This window comes from Ochotona princeps, chromosome 29 (assembly GCF_030435755.1).
Source record: "Ochotona princeps isolate mOchPri1 chromosome 29, mOchPri1.hap1, whole genome shotgun sequence".
In the NCBI taxonomy this organism is placed as follows: Eukaryota; Metazoa; Chordata; class Mammalia; order Lagomorpha; family Ochotonidae; genus Ochotona; species Ochotona princeps.
This window is the reverse complement of record NC_080860.1, coordinates 11984544-12007530: the sequence shown is the minus strand read 5'-3', so window position 1 is coordinate 12007530 and position 22987 is coordinate 11984544. Positions and strand designations below refer to the sequence as shown.

The following is a 22987-nucleotide window of genomic DNA, read 5'->3' as shown; positions in this document are numbered from 1 at the left end:
TTCACCACACTTTTTGAAATTATTTATTTGAAAGGCAGAAAGAGAGAGGGATATCCCATCTGCTGGTTCACTCCTCACATGCCGGCAGCAGTGAGAGCTGAAGCTAGGGGCTGGACACTCAGCTCGGGTCTCCCACAAGGGTGACAGAGATTTCACTGCCTGGGCTGTCACCTGCTGCTTCCCAGGATGCACATTAGCAGGAAATCAACATCAGGAGAGGAAGGAGGACTCAAGATTCATGCACTGTGATTTGGAATGCAAATTTCTCCAGCGAGATCTTAACTGCTACACCTAACACCCACGCCAGGACATTTTAAATGTCGAGAAAGCCAACCTGGCTGGTGGTTTCCATCATGGACAGTACCCACAGAGAACCTGGGCCGCTCCTGGGGACAGCTGTGTCCCACCAGGACGTAGAGCACCCTGCACAGAGCCAGACACACTGAGGCTGGCCCACAGACCAAGGGTGACAGAGACTGGGAAGGAGGAGGTCAGGACAAGGTCAGGACACAGTAACCTATATGTGGGGTGGAACTATAAGTCACTAACAGGACCTGTCTTGCGTATTCAAGTTCCTTTCTATTCTGAGTTGTTGAGTGGTTTTTGTTTTTTTAAGATTTACTTATTTTTATTGGAAAGGCAGATATACAGAGAGAAGAGACAAAGATCTTCCATCCACTGGTTCACACCTCAAGTGGCCACAGTGACCAGAACTGAGCCTGTTTGAAACCAGAAGCCAGGAGCCTGCTTAGGATCTCACACACTGGTGCTGGGTTCCAAGACTTTGGGCCGTCATCTGCTTCTTTGCTGGAACTGGAAGGAAAGTGAAGCAGGCAAGACACGAACCGGAACCCATACGGGATCCCAGCACATACAAGGCAAGGACTTTAGCCACTAGGCTACCGTGCCAGGCTGCAAGTCTTGGAGTTTTTGAATTATTTCACACACATTTTCTTCGTGTGCTCGTTACTCCCGGCTGGCCGGGTCAGGGTTGCTGCCACAGCTTGTCCTACACAATGCAGCCTTTATACCTCTGCCCTCATTCAGGGGGCTAAGCTTCCCCGAGGGGGACAGCAGGAGCAGCGGCTGTGGCTTCCACAGGGCCTGGGAGCTCTTGGGGGTCATCAGGGTGTTACCTCCAGCTCTGTTGAGCAAAAGGCAAGTCACGTCAGTCGCTGACTCTTCGTGCAGAAAACCCGGTCTGCTTTTGCGCACCTGCTGGGAACTGGGGCTGCTTGCTCTAATGCCATTTTTATGAGGGAGAGGTGGGGAGCTGGTGCAGGGACTGCCTCTTGCCATCTGAAATACTTGTGAACATTCCTTTTCCCTTAGAGAAGCCCACGCCTTCCAGCCAAACAATGTGTTACTCCAGCAGCAGAGAGGAAGCAGCCATCAGCGTTTCTTGCTTGGGGTATCAGCAGGCAGCCCTTCGCTGTGCTCAGTGACTTTTCTCTCTCAGCATTCTGTGTTTTGGAGAGCACTCCAGGAGTCCCGGGGGGCCGGTGTGTCATGTCCCTAGAGTTACTTCTGAAGATCAGTGTTTTCCGGGCCAAGTCCTGCTGGACCAAACAACTGAGACATGAGTGAAAAGGAAGGGACGGCTTGGGAGAGCGAGAGCCGTAGAAAGAAGTTTCTATTCCACCTGTGTTCCCTTGCTGGTCTCTGTGTGCCATGTGTCTGTCATAGATCAGAATTTATTAATATTGACAGGTGCTTTGCTCTGCCACAAACCCAAGGTTGGGTTGTGAGCCTTGCACATCTGAAACTTGATTTTTTTTTTTTATGAATTAACTCAGGAATGACTGATCTTACAGGAAACCGGCCACTGCTGCAGTCACATTGTGAATCCACAGTGGGGGCTTTAACCACAAATCCCACTTTGTCCTCTGCTCACTATAGGGTGTGTCTAGTACAGGGAGCTTCAGGAAGTACTTGGAGAGTGTGTGCTGTCTTGTAATCAATTCTATTTTCCCATGACCTTCTTGAAGTCTCCCTCCCCTAACCTTCAGGTATTATTTTTCTGTTTCTTCCTTCCATCTCCCTAGTTTACTGACCCTTCCAGGCCCCCACCTGCGTGCATCTGCAGCCCTTGTTCAGCTCTGTGCTGCAGGAGGTGCTGCACTGCATGGAAGTGACTGTGCCATGCCCCTCTGATCTACTACACTGTCCCCTTGCTTAAGGCAGAAACTGGGTCAGGTTCATTTCTGAGTTCCCAGGGTTTAGTGTTGGCTGGGAGTGACAGACACTTGTTTAATACTTGTTCATCTAAGCAGAATTTATAGCATCTGCTCTTTGGAAAGCTTATTGGTACCCATATTTTGTTTGCTTGTTTGTTTAAGATTTCTTATTTAAAAGACCAGAAGAGAAAGGAAGAGGCAGAGATAGAGCTCTTCCAGCCACTGGGATCATTCCCTAAATGTTCCCCTAGCAGCCAGGGCTGGGCCAAGCCAGAACCTTATTTCTGGAGCCAGGAACTCCCTTGAGCGTCTCCCATGTGGGTGACAAGAGCCCTCTTCTGCTGGCTCTCAGGAGTGTTAGTGGGAATCTGGATCACATTTTTTTTTTCTAGAATTACTGTCAAGTGCCCTGGTGAGCCCTAGTCTCCTTGGGATACAGCCCCCAGTCTCCTTGGGATACAGCCCCCAGTTTCCTTAGGATACAGCCCCCAGTCTCCTTGGGATACAGCCCCCAGTCTCAGGCTGATTTACATACAGGCAGTTCAAGTTCCAGCCAATCCAGTCAGCTTGGGAACCTTGACAGAAGCCTTCACTTCAGACTCAGTCCCTTGGTTTCTCTGTGAGATACAGCATCCAAACCCCTCAAAAGGCATCCCTTCTAAGCAGCTTCCTGTTTTCCTTAGGCACAAATGGGTTGTTAGCCTGCTGGGTCTGCCTTATAGTTCTCCTAGAAATCCAAGTGAGTCAGCAACGGCCAGAGTGCTTTGTCGTCAGCAGAGCTTCTCAGACGTCTTCGCTGTCATCGCCATTGCTGTCATCGCCATTGCTGTCATCATTTCACAGCCTCATAATGCAGGGCCTTCCCGGGGACGAGAACCTCCATGACCCAGGAAGCATTTGGTCAGAGATAGGCTCGTGCGTTTCACCTCACACCTCTGTTCTTGCTATTTCCAAAGAGGGCATTATTTTGGTCTTCACCCCTAGCATGGCTTCTTTTTTCTTGTGCCAAGTCATGCTAATCCCGTTCTGAGAGGAGCTTGCTTTTTCATTTAAGAAATTAGAGACAGAGCTCGCATCTTTCTGGTTTATTCCCTAAAGGTTCACAATGGCTAGGAGCTGGGAACTCTGTCCAGGTCTCCCCTGTAAATGGCAGGACCATCCCTGCTGCATGTATATACATGAAAAGCTGAGTTAACATGAAGAGAAATCTTCCATCCTCTGGTTCACTCTCCAAATGGCCACAACAGCCAGTGATGGACCAGGTCAAAGCCAGGAACCCGGAACTCCACCCAGGTCTCCCACATAGCCAATCCTGGCTGCCTCACAGCGTACCCATTAGCAGAGAGCTGGAATTGGCAGCAGAGCTGGGGCACAAACCTAGGCACTGCGGTATGGAGCATGAGTCTCCCAAATGACATTCTACCCTCTGTGCCCAAGGTATGTCCCTGGACCTTTTCCAAAAAGCCCTGGTTCAGGCTTTGTTGCAGATAAACCATTAAACTCTGCCTGACCTGGGTGCATGTTTTAGAAGTTCCCTAAGGATGTAGAACATATAGAGCCAATTCATAGTGTGATCTTTCTACACCTACACCGTCCTTCCAGGGGAATTGTGTTTCCAGGTCATCATAAACCCACACCCTCATCCTGCATGTCCCCCAGCGAAGGAGTCACCAGGCCCCTGCTGTAGCCATGAGTGTGGCTGAGGCATTTTCAGCACAGCATCTCCAAGCTTAGGGGGGCTTAGCTCAGGGGCTTCCCTGGTCCTCACTGGCTAGCCGGTGAACAGCAGTGGGACAAGAACGGGTGGCCTTTGCCCAGTGGCTATCAGCCTGGCCAGGGCCCAGTCCGCCTGAGGCTCGTGACTCGGTCAGCAGCTGCCTTCCCTCCGCCTTGAATGCTGTGGCTCTCGCAGAAGATCCCGTAGGAGGAACGTGGTCGGAGGAACTTCAGCCGGGCTGCTCCCTGTGAATGGCCCTTTCATGAGATGCCGGGACAAGGGCTTTTTTTTTCAGCCATAATATCAGGGCAGGCGAGAGGCCCACAGAGCTACTTGCTGTTCGGGTGGGCCCTTCCCTCCAGCCTCTTCCTTGGCCTCCCCGGTTTCGCTGAAGATAGTGGCCAGTGGTGGAAGCCACACGGGCTCTGAGAGCAGGGCAGTCATGAGCCTTCTCTACTTGACAGACTTCTGCGTCTTCCTCCCGCCACCTCGACCCCTCCGCTGGCCTGGGGTTTGTGCCCCACACCCGTATGTATAGCCTGGCTGGTGTCCGTGTGGCTCTGGCTGTGGCCTGTTGGGAGACATGGGGGAGCTTTGAGGGGCATTGGCTGGGGGTCTTACCTGCTGTGCGGAACCAGGTCTGCCGAGACCTTCCCAGGTGGCAGTCAGCAGGGCCGGGGGATGCGTCTGTGTTGTTGTGGGGAGCAAAGTGGGGAGGGCAGTGCAGGGCAGTACGGCACAGGGAGGACTGTGGCTGAACAAACCTTAAAGCACAAGGTCACGCTTCTGTTTGTCCTGGTCTGACCCTCTGTGACCAGAGTCACCCTTTGTAGGACACTAAACTGGCCGAGATGGCTGGTTTTCTTAGAGCTGTGATGGTGTCCTTGTGAGTCTGCACTCTCATCCTGGGTAAAGGGTACGCCGTCACTAACAGGGAAAGAGGATTTTCAAAAACTCATTTATTTATTTGAGAAGCAGAAACAGAGTTCCCAGCCACTGACTCACTCCCCAAATGCCCGGATGGGTTTTTGGCTGAGCCTGGGCTGAAGCCAGGATCATGGGACTCCATCCAGGTCTCCCAGGTGAGTGGCCTGGATCCATACGCTTGGGCCATCACCAGCACCTCATTGGATGCAATTAAGCAGGATGCCGGGTGTTACACCCAGGTGCCACGAAATGGGACACGATTATCTTGACTTCTGAGCTGAATACCCACGTAACCAATAGGGACCTCTTGGAGGACCTGGGGCAGAGGGGTGGCTCCTGGGGGGCTGTGACCCCATCCGGTGGCCGTGCCTGTGACTGCCAGCTGCAAACATTAGGGAACTTCAGAAAGTTCATGGAACGTGCATATTATGGGAAAAAACCTAGGTGTGAATTTCAGGGAGTTTTTGTGTGGTTTTTTTTTTTCCCCCCACCAAAATAAACTTTTCATTCTATTTTCCATGAACTTTTTGAAAAGAGATTTGTTTATTTTTGTTGCAAAGTCAGGCATACAGAGATAGGAGGAGAGACATAGAGGAAGATTTTTCCATCCACTGATTCACTCCCCAAGTGGCTGCAGCAGCTGAAGCCGAACCGATCTGAAGCCAGGAGCCAGGAGCTTCTTCCAGGTCCCAAGGCTTTGGGCCGTCCTCGACTGCTTTCCCAGGCCACAAGCAGGGAGCTGGATGGGAAGCAGGGCCACCGGGATTAGAACTGGTGCCTGTATGGGATCCTGGTGTGTGCAAGGCAAGGCATGAGGCCTATGGCTACCATACCAGGCCCATTTATGGACTTTCTGAAAGTTTCTTAGCTGTGCTAGAATGAGCCACAGTGAGGACCCTTTAAGTGCAGGGCCCTGGGTGAGGCAGGATCTCTGCATCTGTGGCCTCCTTCCTCCCACCCCAAGCTGCCGCCACCCCGTGTCACCATGCATGGTTTCCCATGACGCTGGGTAACCTCACATCCTCAGCACCAGGTGATCCTGGGCTTCTCTGCACTATCGGGCCAAGCTCCTTACAGTGAGCCTGGGGCCCTGTCATCAGGAGAATCTAAATGCCAGCACCCTGACTTCATGTGCCGGGGAAGAGGGGAATTGAGGCTGGGTCAGGGGTGGGGGAGGAGATTAGGTTCTCATCAGTCTAAGGAACCAGCAGCGTGTTGGGGAATCACAGGCTAAAACCAGCCTATTCTCTGCATTGTTCCCCTTTTTTTCCCAAAGGAAATGGCAGGGAAACCATGGGGAATTTCTGCCTGCACTTTTCAAGGCAAAGGTCACAGGAGATGGGTGGCTGTTTCCAGAGCACTCGGATTCTGATCATAGTTTTGTTGTTGTTGTTGTTGTTGTTGCTTTAACACCCAAACAAAAGGGATTGCCTTGCCTTTGAGACGATACCCTGGCAGGCTCAGCGCTTGTTTTCCGTCCTGTGGGTCTGGTGCCCTGAGCTCAGCCCCTGGCAGAGGGGAAGGCCCTGCATCTGAAACGGGCCAGCTGGAACAGCAGGCTTCCTTATAGAGCCCTGAGGCACGGGGAAGATGTGGAGGAGTGTGAGGTCAGGGTACAGCTGCTGCACTGAGCAGCCAGTTCCTCCTGCTGGCCAGGTGGGTGCTCCCCACAAGTGAAGCAAAGGCTGCCAAGAGAGGAGGGGCACTTTTGTTTTTCTCCTAATTTCTGTCACCCAGACTCCTAACACTCAAAACTCACAACTCAAAGAAATGGTCAGTCAGAATAGGGCGGACAGGTGGTCCTGGCAGCACAATGACATGCTGTGTGGGTCTCAAGTGGTTGTGTTAGGAAGGGCATAAAACCCCTTGGAGGGAAACAGGTATGTGGCACAGCAGATTAAGCCACTGCCTGGGAAGCATGTGTCCCACATGGGAACATTGGTTCCAGTGCTTCCCATCCAGCTCCCCACTGTTGCTCCTGGGAAGGCGGTGGATGATGGCCCAAGTACTGGAGTCCTTGTGCCACCCACAGGGGAGACCCAGATGGAGTGAATGCCTCAGGCATTTGATGAGGGAAGCAGAGGAAGAACAACTCTTTCTCTCTCTCTTTTTCCGGAGTGCCTATGTTTGATTCCCACTCTGCAGTTGATTCCTGTTTCCTGCAAATACAGACGCTAGGAGGCCAACCCAAGGAATTGGGTTCCTTCCACCCACATGGGATCCCTGAATTGAGCTCCTAGCTGCTCTCCTCAGCCAGGCGCTCCACCCCCCACCCCCAGCCCCAGCATCGTAGCTATTGCAAAGTGAACTAGTAGGTTATAGTTCCCCCTGCTCCCCTCAGTCTCTCAATCTCTTCCCACTCCAACACCCATCTCTGGGCCTCCCCCAAAAGAAAAAGAATTAAGCCTGTTGTCAGTAATTAAAATGTCTAGATAGGCAAGGTAGACCTGAGCCTCATTATTTAATTTTTAAGCAGACACTATTTTTACCATGAGACTTTAACCAAAAAAAATTAACAGATGTGATGAGAGTGTCTTTAATGCGAGGGAATGTGGTTAGCCTGCTTTCAGGAGCCGCTGATGGGAAGGTAGGTGCTGGGTCAGCTGCTGTGTTTGATTAGCCCTGAGAGCCGTATCTTAGGTCTCACTGAGGTTTTAATATTCTGGAATTAGGTCATTTGACTCCTGATGTTAGATGTCTGAGGACAGCTGATCCTGCCTTTTTAAAAGTACAGAAAATATCCCTGTGTTTCCCTCGTGGGAACTGACTCATTCAAGCCCAGGGTTCTAGTAACAGTGACTGCAGCAGCCACAAAGATTCCCTTTGCTTAGAGATGGTCCCTGAAGACCATTGTGTGTCACTTGGGCGTTCAAGAGAGTATTCTTCCTATGGATCCTTTCTAATCTGAACTGTGTTCTTCTTTCACAAAAATTGATTTAAAAAAAAAAATGGAGTGTGCTTTCTGTCATTTTGAAAATCAAGCCAAAACCAACTGTTTAAAAAAGTTAGTTTTGGGCCCGGCTGCGTGGCCTAGTGGCTAAAGTCCTCACCTTGAACGCCCCGGGATCCCATATGGGCGCTGGTTCTAATCCCAGCAGCTCCACTTCCCATCCAGCTCCCTGCTTGTGGCCTGGGAAGGCAGTCGAGGACGGCCCAATGCATTGGGACCCTGCACCCGCGTGGGAGACCTGGAAGAGGTTCCAGGTTCCTGGCTCAGGATTGGTGCGCACTGGCCGTTGCGGCTCACCTGGGGAGTGGATCATTGGATGGAAGATCTTCCTCTCTGTCTCTCCTCCTCTCTGTATATCTGACTTTGTAATAAAATAAAATCTTTAAAAAAAAGTTTAAAAAAAAAGTTAGTGTTTGCTTAATATGCAAAATTTGGAAACTTCTAAGGAGCAGAGGGATGATAGTGACAGGTGGTTCAGCCCTCCCTGCCTGCTCACACCACTACTGAGGGCAGGGGTGAAGTTTAGGGGGGGATAGTCACACAGCTGTTGATATTTTTTAATAAGTGTTAGGAATCAATGACTGAGGCTCTTTTGTGTCTTAATTTCTGCATAAACTAAATATTTTAATTGTAATTTTTTAATTAATGGGTTGAATATAAATGCTACTGCCACTTAAAAATGCCAAATGCCAGGCCTGGCACCATAGCCTAGTGGCTAAAGTTCTCACCTTGCACGTGCTGAGATCCCATATAGGCGCATGTTCATGTCCCAGCAGCCCCGCTTCCCATCCAGCTCCCTGCTTGTATCCTGGAAAAGCAGTCGAGGACGGCCCAGAGCCTTGGGACCCTGCACCTGATTGGAAGACCAGGAAAAAGCTCCAGGTTCCTGGCTTTGGATCGGCACAGCCCTTTCCGTTGCAGCCACTTGGGAAGTGAACCAGTGGATAGAAGATCTTTCTATTTCTCCTTTCGTCTGCATATCTGTCTTTCCAATTAAAAAAAAAAATTGCAGAGGTTCACTCTACTGGGAAATCCACTGGAGCAGCCTGAGGTCTGAGGTCTTATGCACAAACAGTGCCCAGGGCAGCCCAGAGTAAGTGCACCCGCAGCTCAGGAGCCACCCACCCTTCCTGAGAGGCACACAGCCAGTGCGGTGCGATTCCAACTTCCTGGTGCTCCCTCAGGGACAGGCCAGGCAGAGTCAGGGAGTTGGAAGCAAAGATGAACAGCAGGACATAGCAGACTGCTCCCAGGGTGCTGTCTCTGATGTGAGGGGGTACTGTGTGTTTGGAACATGGAGCTCCCTTGCCAGTGTTGTGCAGGAAAGGCCTCCTGGGTGTACAGGAATCCCCGAGAACTTGGGGCGTGTTAGCAGAAGCCCTGCTGTGATCTCCACATAAGACCTCTCCAGCAGCAAGCTTCCAGCAGCTAGTTATCCCATGAGCAGTTTCCTGCCACACGTGTCACGCCTGCCGTTTGCCCACTCTGCATTCTCCCCTGCAGCAGATCTCTGCCCGCCTTCCGCTCTGGGTTCCTGTCTAACTGTTGCTCTGGTTTTCTTCCTTCCAGCCTAAGCGAGAGCTTTTTCATGGTGAAAGGAGCAGCGCTCTTCTTGCAACAGGGAAACAGCGCCCAAGGCCCACGGAGTCTTCAGCACCCCCACAAGCATGCAGGTGATGGCTCAAAGGGGAGTCTCCCGACGTTGGTACTTGGTGAACCTAGAACCTCTTCCGGGTCTCCCACACGGGTGCAGTGTCCCAATGCAGTAGGCCGTCCTCAACTGCTTTCCCAGGCCACAAGCAGGGAGCTGGATGGGAAGTGGAGCTGCCGGGATTAAAACCGGCGCCCATATGGGATCCCGGGGCGTTCAAGGTGAGGACTTTAGCCACTAGGCTACGCCGCCGGGCCCAGTCCCCTTCTTTTTCATTTTTCTTGAAAGACAGACAGATGAAGAGAGATCTTGTATCCACTGATTTGCTGTTCATGTGCCTGCAACAGCCATGGCTGGGCTAGGCCAGAACCAAGAGCCAGGAACTCAGTCCCCTCATGGGAGACAGGGACCAAAGAACTTAAACCCTTACCCTGCTGCTTCTCAAGGTGCACGCAGCAGAAATCAGGATCTAAGGCAAAATAGCCTGGACTGGAACCAGGTGCTGAGATGAAATGCTGGTGCCCGAAGTGGCTACTTACCAGCTGGACCAAACTTTCACCCCTAGTGTTATCTGTCAAGTCCCACCTACTTTTTGAAGTCCCTTCATATACGGGTAGCTGTAATTATTACTGTAAGGACTTCTAGTGTAATAAAGCCATAAGCTGATCCTTCATTTTTTAATTTGCTCATGGTTCTGCCCGGTTAGAAATTGAGTCAACGGCCGTGTCCTTAACTCTCACTTCAGTGTAAATTGTCCACTTCGATTTCAAAAATGTCTTCCTACCAAGCCTGAGCTTGGAGAAGTCAGTGCAAAATACACCCACGCCAGGCTGGATCATGCCGCTCTCGAGTGCCCACTTGGATGGGCTGGTGGGCCCTGCTGCCTCAGGGTCCAGATTTGCCTGAGTGACTGTCAGAGCAGGGTCTGGGTTTGTGTTAGTAGCCCCGTCTCACTGGGGACAGCCCCCCTTAGAGGAGCGTCTCCATGTGCAAAGTGGCCCTTTCATGGCGGTCTGTAACAGGCGGGAGGTTGGGTTTTGCTTTCCTCTGTGAGATTGTGATTTATGTGGAAAGCGGGAGGGGCTGGGAGAATGAGCAGCCTGCCTGGAGCGGTTATGGGGTCTTAGAGTGGCCTTGGTGGCCCAACAGGTGAGTGCTGCATGTGGAGAGAAAAGGGACTGGGAGCCCCAGGCTCTCCCTCCATGTGAACACTGTCCGGCAGGAAGGCCGTCACCTACCAGTCTGGAATCCAGAATGCTCTCAAGTCCAATCTCAATGCAACTGAGTCCACAAGTGGAAACTGACACACCGTGAGACCTTGTTGCCTGCACAGAATTTTTTTTAAAAACTGCACAAAATGCCCCTCAGCCTTGATACATACAATATCTGTGAAACAAATTTGCTGTTTTTATCTGCCCCTCCCCCCCAATTCACTAGGGGCCTCATACATGTAAGGACCGACATCCCCAAATCCGAAACTTCTGCTCCCAAGAGTTCCAGCCAGGGGCTGGTGAGCCTGCAGGCCAGCCTTACCCTGCGGGGCGTGTTCCCACCACCTGTGTTCCTTTGTTCCCCTTGCTTTTCACATGTTACCATATTGTGGAAGAACAACTCAGGTGAGATCCACCCTCCTGTCTGAGACACAGAAAACAGTCTGGACGTCTGTGACCGTCGTTGTGCCTTACAGTGAAAAAGATGTTTCTGCAAAACGAATGAATGCAGTGTTTCCTCTTCAGGCATTCGTGTCGTTCTGCAGTATTGGTCCTTCTGAGGCTCTTGTTATGATTGATGAGGCACTTTTCTGTACAGAGATAGCTGTTTCTTGGGGTGTTGCACAGAGGTTGAGTCAGTGCAGGTTTTCCCTGAGTTACTGCCTGTTCCTTCTAAAGCAGCATCTTTATAAAGGAAGCTGTTCTTCAGGTGGGAAGCCGTGCAGACCTGTTTGTGTGCACGCTGGAGGAAGTGGCCTTCTACTCACACATATGGCCCAGCATCACAGCCCTGCAACAGTGAACAGCTTCTACTCAACTAGACTGTTTTATTTTAACATTTGTTTATTTGAAAGCCAAAGAGAGAGAGAGAGAGAGGTATCTTCCACCCTCCCAGTATTCTCCCCCCCCCCCAACCCCTCATGGGCTACAATGATCAGGGGTGGGTCAAACAAAAGCCAGGAGCCAGGAATTCCATCCTGGTCCTCCATTTGGTTGGCAGGAGCCCAAGTACCTGGACCATCATCTACTGCCTTTCCAGGTGCATTATCAGGGAACAGGATTGGAAGTGGGGCAACCAGGATTTGAACTGTCACACCTAAGGGATGCTGGGCTTGAAAGCAGTAGCTTAACCCAGGTATGCTGGCTGCGTGGCCAGATTTTTAAGGGCTGTCCTCACCCCAGCTCACAGTCACTTGTTCTTTTCAATAACACAAAGAAGGAGAAGACAGAGCTAGGTGCTAACGGCCTTGTTTCTCTGGGCACCCAGCCTGCAGCTGCTATCTGTAGATTCAGTTCAGCATTTGCACCCCCTTTCTTTCCACCCCACCGCCCCCAGTTACAGAAACAGAGACTCTCTCTCATGGAAAACACACAAGCTTCAAGAGGAGAAGCGACTTCTCCAAGTAACTCATTAACAGATGCCTTCCTCAGCCGTGGCCCTCATTTCTGCTGCCACCTCGCCAAGTCCTGCTGGCTTGAGTGTACTCGGTTCCCCTCTAGGCTTGTCCACCTTTTCCAATTTTTAAAATAAAACACTGGTGGGGGGGCCATCACGCGAATACAGAAAATAAGAGTGGCGCCCCACCGTGTGACAGGACATGGCTGTCTGCCCTCGGCAGAGGGTTCTCAGAAGGGACACTGCATCTTTTTAAGGTGCCCGTGGGGTGTGTGGAGGGGATATTTTGACCCCTAAGTCATCACCAAGGCCCCCAGAGCAGTGTCTCCAAGGTTTCTTCTTAGAAAGTCAGTGGCTGGCCTTCTAAAACTCTGTTCATTGGTCCAGCAGGTGACCTGCCGCAGCACCTGCAGGTAATGATCAACCTGCTGCGTTGTGAAGACAGAATCAAGCTGGTAAGAAGAGACGAGAGTGGTGGGGTTATATTTCATCTTATTTCTTAAAGATTTAGTTTTGTATTTGAAAGGCAGAATAATAGGGAGAGAGAGAGAGAGATATTCTGTTCCCTGGATTACTCCCCAAGTGTCTACCCCAACAAGGGCTGAGCCATGCCAGAGCCAGTAGCCAAGAACTCCATCTTGGTTTCACACACAGTTAATAGAAACCCAACACTTGGGCTAACATCTGCTTCCTCTAAGGTGCATTAGCAGGAAGGTGGATGGGTGTCTCAGGATAGCTAGAACTCAACCAGATGCTTCTATATGAGATGCAGGGTTCGCAAGCAGTGGTTAAGCCACTGTCTCCCCATGCCTGCCCCCAAGTGCCAAGCTTTAATGTTTAACTCTGCCTGCCAGTGGGGAGTCCTGTTCGCAGAAGGGAGAGCTAGAAAGTGAGCATCCTTGGTCTTGGTTTGACCTGGGGGAGGGAGACCGCAGCTGGGAAGGCAGGGCCCTGAGTGTGTCCCTGCCCACCACAGGCCGTGCGCCTGGAGAGCGCCTGGACGGACCGTGTGAGGTACATGGTGGTAGTGTACAGCAATGGGCGGCAGGACACCGAGGAAAACATCCTGCTGGGAGTGGACTTCTCCAGCAAGGAGAGGTGAGTCTGCAGAGTGTCCCCAGCATCCCTGATGCATGGGAGGTGGGGGGGGTGCATCAAAACCTCTGACAGCTCAAAGACCCTGTGAGGGGTGAAAAATCACACCTAACTTAGGGGGTTAACCCTAGGTGCCAAGGAAAGGGCAGGAGTGCCTCCCAGAGGAGGCGGCCTCTGGGGTCAGCACCTGAAGAGACAAGCCCTCGAGGAAGAGTGTATCCAGGAGGCCTGTGTGTCCACACCAGCTGCAGCAGTGAGCTTCCAGCCACTCCCGAGCATTTCACAGCAAGTCTTCAGTCTGAGGCTTAGAGAAAGGCCTGGGATTTCCCAGCAGCTGGAGGTCAAGTTGGCTCTGTCATAGACACATCTTATGTGTGCTATGCCAAAGCAGAGGTGAATGGCTCACCCTGTGCTCCCAGTGAACAAGTGCATGTGAGGCCACTGTACTGCCTGGATTTGCCCAACCGTGCGGGTGGACTCCTAGATCACCGCCTGTTAATCACCTAGCTTGTGCAGCGCATCCCTTACTTGTGTTCACCTATGGCCAAGGCAATGGTTTGGACCCAGGCAAAGCACAAAGCAGTGGTACCCAAAGCTCTTGGCCCAGAGAACCCACAAATTGAGCTCAGAAGACAGTCAGCCACACCCAGATATGAGGGGAGAGGATCAGGGTTGCATGAGATAACAGGAGAAGGGAGGCAGTGCCCAGGCCCCTCAGCGCACAATGTATGCACTCTCACCTTCCCCACAGTACCCTGGTTTTGGTTTTCCCTAGATCCTGGGTCCACTGCCTGCTCTGCATTCTCTGCCCTCTGGCTGTGGTCTCCTGCCTGTTGATGCCTACCCCACAGCCACTGTTACTCACCTGTGACCAGAGGAACACCAGTGGGGACTGATGGCAGCAGAAACTGAGGAACTTTTAGCACTGGAGCTGGTGCAGCCACCCTCCTGCACGGGCACTAGCTGGGTGCTGGGAGCTGGCATTCTGCAGCTTCCACACTGCCAGGATGCCAGGCTCTCATATCCTTCCCTGGCATGAAAACAAAGCCCTGCTCCTCACCGTTGAAGCCTCTGCCCGCCGGGGGCACGAGATGCTTGTTTTCCTAAATTGCTGCTGTGAGCTTTGGTTTCCTTTAGTCTAGAGAAAGAGAGGAGAGCATTGTGTCCACGGGGCGGCTTCCTTGGGTTCCCAGTGTTGAAGAGATAGTGTAGTGCTGGGGTGATGGGCAGCCACCCCAGGCTCACGCAGAGCTCACCCACCCCAGGGTGATGGACAGCTGCTCCCCGAGGCCCACATGGGGCCATGAGTGTCCTGGGGTGAGGGACAGCCACTGCCCCTACCCACCCACCCCCTGCCCCCTGCCTTAGGCTCACACAGAGCTCTGTGTACCTGTACTCCTGCCCAGGAGACCCGATGGCTTCTAGTGTTGGCTAATTGTTTACTTTGCATTCAGGAACATTTTCAGTTGCTGTGAGAATGAACTGCCATCTGCAGTGACAGCAGTTTGGCGTCTGCAGTGGACTCTGGGGACAGCTCTGGCTCCTACCTGCTTTCCCAGGTCCCCCTGACGTCTTTGGTCCCTGCTGTTCAGGCCCCAGGGACTTGGAGTTTGCCTTCTCCTAGAGTTGCTCACAATCATCCTCCCGCTAAAAAAATGGCAGTTTCCCTAACCACACCCACATACCCCTCCACCCTTGCTTCCCACCTAGAACCCAGGGCCCCTTCCTCACTATAGAGATCCAGGACTCCTGGAGACTCTCAGGGATGCCAGCTGCAGGCACTTGGGAACTCGGCGAGCTTGTCACTGTGACATGATGCCCGGCCTGTGCCCTTGGTTGTGTCCTCCCCCAGGTGAGGGAGGCCCTAGTGCTGCTGGGAATTCCACCCACCCACAACTTCCCAGGCCATGCTCCTGCTAAGCTTTCTGCCCCTGAGGTTCAGGCTCCTAAGGGACCCCTTCAAGGCTTGGACAGCTTGGGCCTGTATCCGGGGTCACAGAAGCCCGTCCAGACTGACAGGGCTGGCCACAGTGGCCCCTGGGGACTCCGCTCACCCCCGGCTTTACTCTACTTAAACCTGAATGTCTCAACCCCCTTCCCTACACACATGTGTAGGCAAGTCACATGTGCAGGAAAAAACAAAATTAAGAGCTCAGTTTCTTTTTTTTTTTAAAGATTTATTTATTTTTATTGGAATGTCAGATATACAGAGAGGAGAGACAGAAAAATTTTCCGTTTAATGATTCATTCCCCAAGCGGCTGCAATGGCTGGAGCTGAGCCAATCCGAAGCCAGGAGCTCGGAGCCTATTCCAGGTCTCCCGCGCAGGTGCAGGGTGTCAAGGCTTTGGGCCATCCTCAACTGCTTTGCCAGGCCACAAGCAGGGAACTGGATGAGAAGCGGGGCCGCCGGGATTAGAACCAGTGCCCATATGGGATCCCGGCGTGTACAAGGCAAGGACTTTCTGCCAGGCTACTGCACTGGGCCCAGAACTGTTTCTTTTGGTGCAAACTAATTTTAAAATTATTCTAGTTTTTTTTTTTTATGTGCACCTTTTGAAGACCCTCACCTCCTTCCTTCCATGCAAAGATTTCAAAAAAATTTTTTTGCACCGAAGTAAGCTTTTGTGGAATAGTTTTGGAACTTTCCATGGGCTGACGCAGGCACGCAAGGTGGCCTGTTCTATGGAGGAGGAGCCGGCACTCCTCCCGCACAAATGCCCTCTCCTGCACCCCCCTGGCAACAACCAGGCTGGCCCTGACCCAGCCACAGCGACTATGTTGAGCCATTCTCAAGTATCTGAGGAATGTTCATTACAGACTGAGGAGACTGACTGATCAAGCCATGCCTGCCCTCTCCACATCGTTCCACGGCGCCAGGCTCTGCAGTCAGTATCTTTGTGCCGTGAGACACAGCAAAGCAAAACCCACTCAAGCTGGTCTGGCCAATAGCAGCTGCACATGAGGTGCCCCCGCAGAAGCCTGGACCTGCCCTCCAGGGGCAGTGCAGTCACTCTTCCTCCCCTCATCCAGAGGCCGAACATGGCCGCTGTCCTGGGCCCCGTCCTCTGGGTGTGGCCGGACTCCCCGCAGCAGAGCTGCAGGCAGCAGCAGAGGAGTTCATGGTCACTGCTTACTCCTTTGAGTGTCCATGGAGTGGCATCCTTAGCAGTGACTTCACCTTGCAGGACCATCCCAGTCCAGTTCTGTGTCCCCTAGAGCAGCAAGTGGTCCCTAATCAGGCAGGTGAAGAGCTCCTCCCAGATCCAGGCTTAGCAGCTCGTCCTGGGTCAGAGGCAGCTCCCCTCTCAGCTGGAAAGGCAGGGAGGACCAAATGTGGCCACAGGCCAACGCTGACCACCAGTGTCTTCTCTCCTCCCACATAGCAAGAGTTGCACCATCGGGATGGTTCTGCGGCTGTGGAGTGACACGAAAATCCACCTGGATGGAGATGGGTAAGGAATGCAAGGATCCTTTCCCTGTGGGGTTTTTAGTTCGCTTTCGAAATGACTCGCTTGCTCTCGGGCTTTCCTTCATTCCAAGATATATGTATGTATTCCAAAGTCAGAGTTACAGAGAAAGAATAGGAAACAGAGAAAGATCTTCCCATCTGCTGGGTCACTCCCCAGGTGCTGGAGCTGGGCAAGACTGAGGCAGGAGCTCCATGTGGTCTCCCACATGGATGGCAGGGGTCCACCACTTGGGCCATCATTCACTCCTTTTCCAAAGTCATTAGCAGGGTGCTAGGCTAGAAGCAGAGCAGCCAGGATGCTGGTGTCACACATGGTAGCTCAATGCACTGCACCTCAGAACAGCCCTTTGCTGCAGGTTTTGTTTTTAAGATTTATTCATTTTTATTTGAAAGGCAGATTTTGCACAGAGAGATCTTCCATCTGCTGGTTTACTCCGTAAATGGCCACAACAGCCAGAGCTGAGCCAATCTGGAGCCAGTAGCCAGGAGCTTCTTCCATGTCTCCCATGTGGGTGCAGGGTCCCAAGGCTTAGGCCCATCCTCCACTACTTTCCCAGATAATAAGCACGTTTCTGGATTGGAAATGGAGCAGCCAGGATTCTAAACAGTATCCATATGAGATGCTGCCGCCACAGATGGAAGATTAGCCTACTCTGCCACTGTGCCAGCCCCTTGCTGTGGTGTTTTTTTTGTTTTTTGTTTTTGTCTTTTTTTTTTATTGGAAAGGCTGATACTACAGGAAGACAGAGAGAAAGATCTCCCATCTGCTTGTTCACTCCCCAACTGGCTGTAGCCACCAGAGCTGTTTGGATCAGAAGCCAGGAACTTCTTCAGGTCTCCCATGTGGGTGCTTTCCCAGGCTACAAGCAGGGAGCCGGATGGGAAGTGTAGCAGAAGGAACATGAACCACTGCCAATATGCAAGGCTGCTCCTTGCAGGTGGAGGATTTAGTTGAACTGTTGTGCCAGCCCCATTGCTATGGGTCTTTAAGTGTAAGTTGGCTTGACCTCCTGGAAAGATCATTGGCAGCAGACTCATGATTGTGACCCATCACTTCTGTCAGGGAGGATGCTTGCCCTGCGGTGAGCCACCCAGGCATTCTGTGAGACAGTTCAGGTCACGAAAGGTCTGGAGGCATCTTATAGGGGACGGTCATGTACAGCAGCAAGCCCACATCCCTCCATGTGTTTACCCTGACTCCTGGTGTGAGGACTCAAATGGGGCTATTCCCACAGGGGCTGCCATTCCTGGGCAGTGTCAGGGCAGCATATGACACGAGTCCCACCATGGGGGCATGGAGGCAGACCGAGCCCCATGGCCAGGGCAGGTGGATGGAAGCTGGAGGGCTCTCTAGGCTACACATGTGTTCATCCAAGGGATGCACAAGGGGCCTATAGCTGGACCGAAAGCAGCTAAAGTACACTGTCCCCACCCTAGGACTCTGGGCAGGGCCAAGCCCCATGGCCTCACAAAGCAGGCTGCAAGGGGAAAAGAATAGTTAATTGGATGTGTTGACATGGTGGCTTCTGGGCTGCTTTCTTGCTGTCTGCTACCATGTCTTCATGTAGTTAGGGTAAACTGGATTGGGTGTAGGGACAGTGGTGGAAACGTGCTGAAGATGTGGGCAGGTGGTGGTCTTGCCTCCCGCTCTGCTGGGGCTTTCATATCTGGGCAGCCCTCGTGCTGCTGGGTCAGGGACAAGCATCTGCCTTGAGCTCATGAGCCCCAAGTCTCCATCCAGTAGTTTGGTTTCTTACCCTGTGTCTTGCATCCTCAGCGGCTTCAGTGTGAGCACAGCGGGAAGGATGCACATCTTCAAGCCCGTGTCTGTCCAGGCCATGTGGTGAGTACCACCCCTGGGGCCTGTGCCCTTCTGGGAACCCCCTCCTGTTGACAGCACCCAAGGACAAAGCCCCTTCTACCCAGCAGCTCCATTAGGCGCATGCACCTTTACGCAGCTGCCATATCTAGCTTCTCTGCTTAGCATGATGTTTCTGGGCCCAGGCACATTGTCACAGGGCTCCAAATGCTCTTCTTCCTTCCAGGCAGAGCGCCTCTCTCCCCTCCCCCGACACCATGTTTACCCGTTCATTCCCAGGCATGCTTGTGTAGCTGCCACCTGTGGGCTACCATGAGGAAGGCCTCTCCACACATTCCAGGACAAGGAACTCTTTCAAGTCCCTTCTTTCAGTTCTTTAGGGTACATACAAGAAGTGAAGTTGCAGGATCCTAGAGTAATTCTGTATCTAACTATTCTGTTTTAATGTTTGTGTGTTTATTTACTTTTCCATCTCCTTCAAAGGCAGAAAGTAATAGAGAGATCTTCCACCAATTGTTTCATTCCCCCAGATACTCACAACAGCCAGGCCTTGGGCCAGGCTGAATCCACAAGCCAGGAACTCCATCTGGGTCTTCCACGTAAGTGGCGGGAATCCAAGTACTTGTACCATAATTTGTTGCCTTCCCATGAGTGTTCACAGGAAGCTGGGTCAGAAGTGGAGCAGCCAGGGCTCAAACCAAGCACTCTGATATAGGATGCTGCTATCGCAAGCAGGGGCCCAGCCTGCAGCCCCTCAGCACCATCCCCTGTGCAAACTTCTCCCAGAGACTACACCATCCTCCACTCCTACCCAGCAAAACATGGCGCCCCAGTGTCCGTATCCTTGTCTTTCCTGACTATGGCTGTCACAGTGGGTGTGAAATGGGATGTCCTTGTGGGTTTGTTGTTTATTTCCCTGGTGACTCCCACAAGGTCAAGGATCCCCACAAGCTGGTTAGCCATTGAACTGTTGACCTTAGAGGAGTGTGCTGGTCCTGGTGTCTGCTGGTTTCATTGCTGAAGGTGCTTTTTCCCATATCTGCCATTCCTGCTGACAAAATGTCAAATCCCACTCCCATTCACTTACTGTGCTTGTACACAATAGACAGTCAGCTCCATGAAGGACACATCCATCTGCTGGGCATGGAGCACTTGGAGCATCAAAACGAGCCCCATTCTGTCTTGAGGGGAACTTAAAGTCTGTTGAGGATGCGTACTGTGGACAAGGGCCCAGTAACGGGGACTCCTGGGTGTTGGCTGCAGGACACCCAGCCATGGTGTCCCCTGGGCACTTGGCTTCTGTGACCATGGGTGAAGGCCATGTTGGGTGAGTCCCCCCCGCAGCTTCTCCGCACAGGGCACATGTTGAGCAGCTACCTCCCTGGAGTGCTCTGCACGTCTCTTGCGTAGCATATTCGGCACAGCAGTCTCTCTCAGTCTGGAACTTGAGCAGAGAGCACCTAATGGGAGAGCTTCAGCCCCACTCTCCGATGTGATCAGGACTCTCTCTAGGCCAGGGAAGACGAACCACACAGACCTCTGCCACATGCACCCCCACCCCAACAGACCTGGGTAGCGCTGGCCTCACTTTTGCCCCCTCGCTCACTGCATGCTGCAGGCAGTGCTGCCTCATTTGGGGATACAATGGAGTCATCATTGTGGACAGTGAGCTGGTAGATGTCCCAGATATGTCTCCGTGTCCCTGGACAAGGTCTTAACCTCTTTCTCTACAGGCAGGCTTAAAAAAAAAAGGCCATCTCTTTTTTTTTTTTTTTTTTTTTTCTTTTTTTTTTCCTGAAACTTCAGAACCAGAACTAAAATAGCACATATACAGCTTGAGTTTGTTCCCTCTACCAGCCCAGGGATAGAATAAGCCTACACACTTCGGGACAGGGGTCCGGAGTGCAATATTTTTGTTTTGTCATTGAACCGTATGATAAAGCCCTTCTGCCCAAGCCTTTAATCAGCCTCCTCCCAGGCCCTTAACTCACTGAGCTCACCATAGCCAGTGTTCCCATAAGCAGGTGACTCCATACATCCTACACATTTTTACTATGGTGCCTTTCTGCCTTCCCAAATCTCTTCTTTTGTGAGTTTCTGTATAAAGCTATTTTATCTCCTTAAAGGTAGATTGACAGGAAGAGAGAGCAATCCTTCCATCCACTGATTCATTCCCCTTAGCCCACAGTCAGGGCTGGCCCAGGCTGCAGCCAGAGAACTCCAATCCAAGTCTCTTCACGCAGGCGGCAGGGGCCCAGGCCCTTGAGCGATGACCTGCTGCCCCCCAGGATGGATTAGCAGTGTAATCAGGGTCCACACCAGCATTTTGACAGTGATGAGTGTCCTAACTCATGGCTTAAACCACTGCAGCCCAGTGCCTGCCCACTTCATAAGAACTTTGAGAACTGATTTTTCCAAGAAATCTCAACATTTAACTTTGTACAATGACTCAATTGGCTAAATCCTTACCTTGCAAGTCCCCTACAGGCACCAATTTGTATCCCAGCAGCTCCACTTCCCATTCAATTCCCTGCTTGTGGCCTTAGAAGGCAGTAGAAGATGGCCCAAAGCCTTGGGACCCTGCACCGGCATGGGAAACCCGGAAGAGGTTCCTGGCTCCTGGCTTCGGACTGGCATGGCTCTGGCTGTTGCAGCCATTTGGGGAGTAAACCAGTGGATGGGAGATCTTTCTCTCTGTCTCTCGTTCTCTCCATAAATCTGATCTGCCTTTACAATAAAAATAAATAAAATCCCAAAAGGAGAAATCTCAGTATCTAAGCTGCTAGCGAGGCAACAGCTCCACATGCGGTCAAACATCTCTGCATCTCACCAGAAACCTTCCCTGCCCACTGCTAAACTTAGGCGTGGGTCTCATGTTCTAAGTTACTGTGGCTCCAGAAGTCTGTGTTAATTCTTGTAGAGCTAATTGATAAACTGTTGCATAATACATGAACCAGCCCGATGGAGAAATTTTGAGGTTAGATTTTATAGGGGATTTTGTTGGTGGAGGTAGGTTTTGGTTTTATTTTTGCATTGTTAATTTTTCCCCCAGATGTTCTCTGCTCTCCTGGACTCAGTTAATACAAACAAAGGAGCTTCAGAAAGGTCACAGAAATAGAATTCTAAGATGAAGTTTAGTTTTGGTGCCAAAATTTTTTTTGAAAACTCTGCAGTTTTTCCCTACTACACATTTTCTGTGACCTTTTTTGAAGGAATGAATTTCAATTTTTTTTTAATCAAAATGGGCCTATCTATGAGTTTAATTTCCCACAGACTTTTGAAGCCCTCTAGTTCATACGTAGACTGTTAGCTCTGTAGCCTGGCAGCTGTGAGCCTCAGGCACCTGTACCCTTCTACCCCACATTCTACTCCCACAACTCCCCCTTCATATGTGGACTCCAAGCCCCAAGTCCTGGGTAAGCTGCCCTGACCCCAACCCGCCTACAGCCCTTTGCTACAGGAGAAAACTCTGTGCAGCTGATACATTCCCAGGCTTGACCCTGTCCCCTCATCACGCCAGGTCAGCCCTGCAGGTGCTGCACAAGGCCTGCGAAGTGGCACGAAGGCACAACTACTTCCCGGGGGGCGTGGCCCTCATCTGGGCCACCTACTACGAGAGCTGCATTGGCTCCGAGCAGAGCTGCATCAATGAGTGGAACGCCATGCAGGACCTCGAGTCCACCCGGCCCGACTCCCCAGCCCTGTTTGTGGACAAGTAAGTATGGAAACCCACTGCCCCTGATACTGTTGAGGGCTTTGCCCTGAGCCTATGCTGGGGTGGGATTGGTCCTGCCACCCCTGAAGGCAAAGATGCTGCCCCGAGCCCCTGGACCAAGTCACTAGCTGGGTGACACAAGCTCTCCCAACACCCCCAGACAATTAAAGATAGATTAGGTGACCGCAGTTCTCGTGAGTCTACAGCTCATTCTCCCCCAGGTTCCCAAAAGAGTGCACAACCCCCGCACAAGGATCCTGCAGAAAATTCATGGAAAAAAATAATAAGACGGAATAAAGAGAAGTTTATTTTGGCGCAAAAATGTTTTGGAATCCGTGCATGATTATTTCATGATACACATTTCCCATGACCTTTTTAAGACCCTCCCCACATAGGCACGAATTTCAAAATGTTTTGCCCCAAAGTAAACTCTGTTTCCACAAACTTTCTGAAGTCGCTGGGATTTGACCCACTCCTGGTCGGTATGCTGCCACTTCACCCGGCTTCTTCGGGTTGCCCAAGGCTTTGGAAGTCCAAAGCTGCTGGAAACGTTGCGGATATCCCCTCCATTTAAATAGATTCCCTGAGCAATAGCCAGGGGGCAACTCATTGCCCAGGGCACACAGGCACCAACAGTGCCAATGTGTGCCGAGACCATGCTCAATAAAGTACAGTTGGAGAAGGAAGCTGTCCTCTTTCATTCAGGACTCCCTTTTCCCTAAAGTATTCTGTTCCTCAGGAACACTGTGTTTTTTGTTGGGGCCAGCTTTGTAGTGCAGCTGGTTAAGCCACCACTTAGCAATGCTAGCATCATATGCATCTGAGTTCTTGCTGCTCCACTTTTTTTTTTCCATTTGAT

At 51.6% G+C, this 22987-nt stretch overlaps 1 protein-coding gene across 3 annotated transcripts in view; it reads left to right on the top strand.

Annotated features, from left to right (window-relative positions):
• The window catches only part of SSH1 (slingshot protein phosphatase 1), a 65310-nt gene that overhangs the window by 21500 nt on the left and 20823 nt on the right, over positions 1–22987 (top strand). The window contains exons 3-8 of one of the 3 annotated variants that reach the window (XM_058656535.1): positions 9341–9444; positions 12420–12484; positions 13006–13127; positions 16509–16577; positions 18372–18437; positions 21934–22128. In XM_058656535.1, the coding sequence (XP_058512518.1) occupies positions 9341–9444; positions 12420–12484; positions 13006–13127; positions 16509–16577; positions 18372–18437; positions 21934–22128 (621 nt within the window). Of the gene's footprint in view, positions 1–9253; positions 9445–12416; positions 12485–13005; positions 13128–16508; positions 16578–18371; positions 18438–21933; positions 22129–22987 lie in introns of those variants that run through there. The other 2 variants (XM_058656534.1, XM_058656536.1) reach the window with 2 other exon arrangements.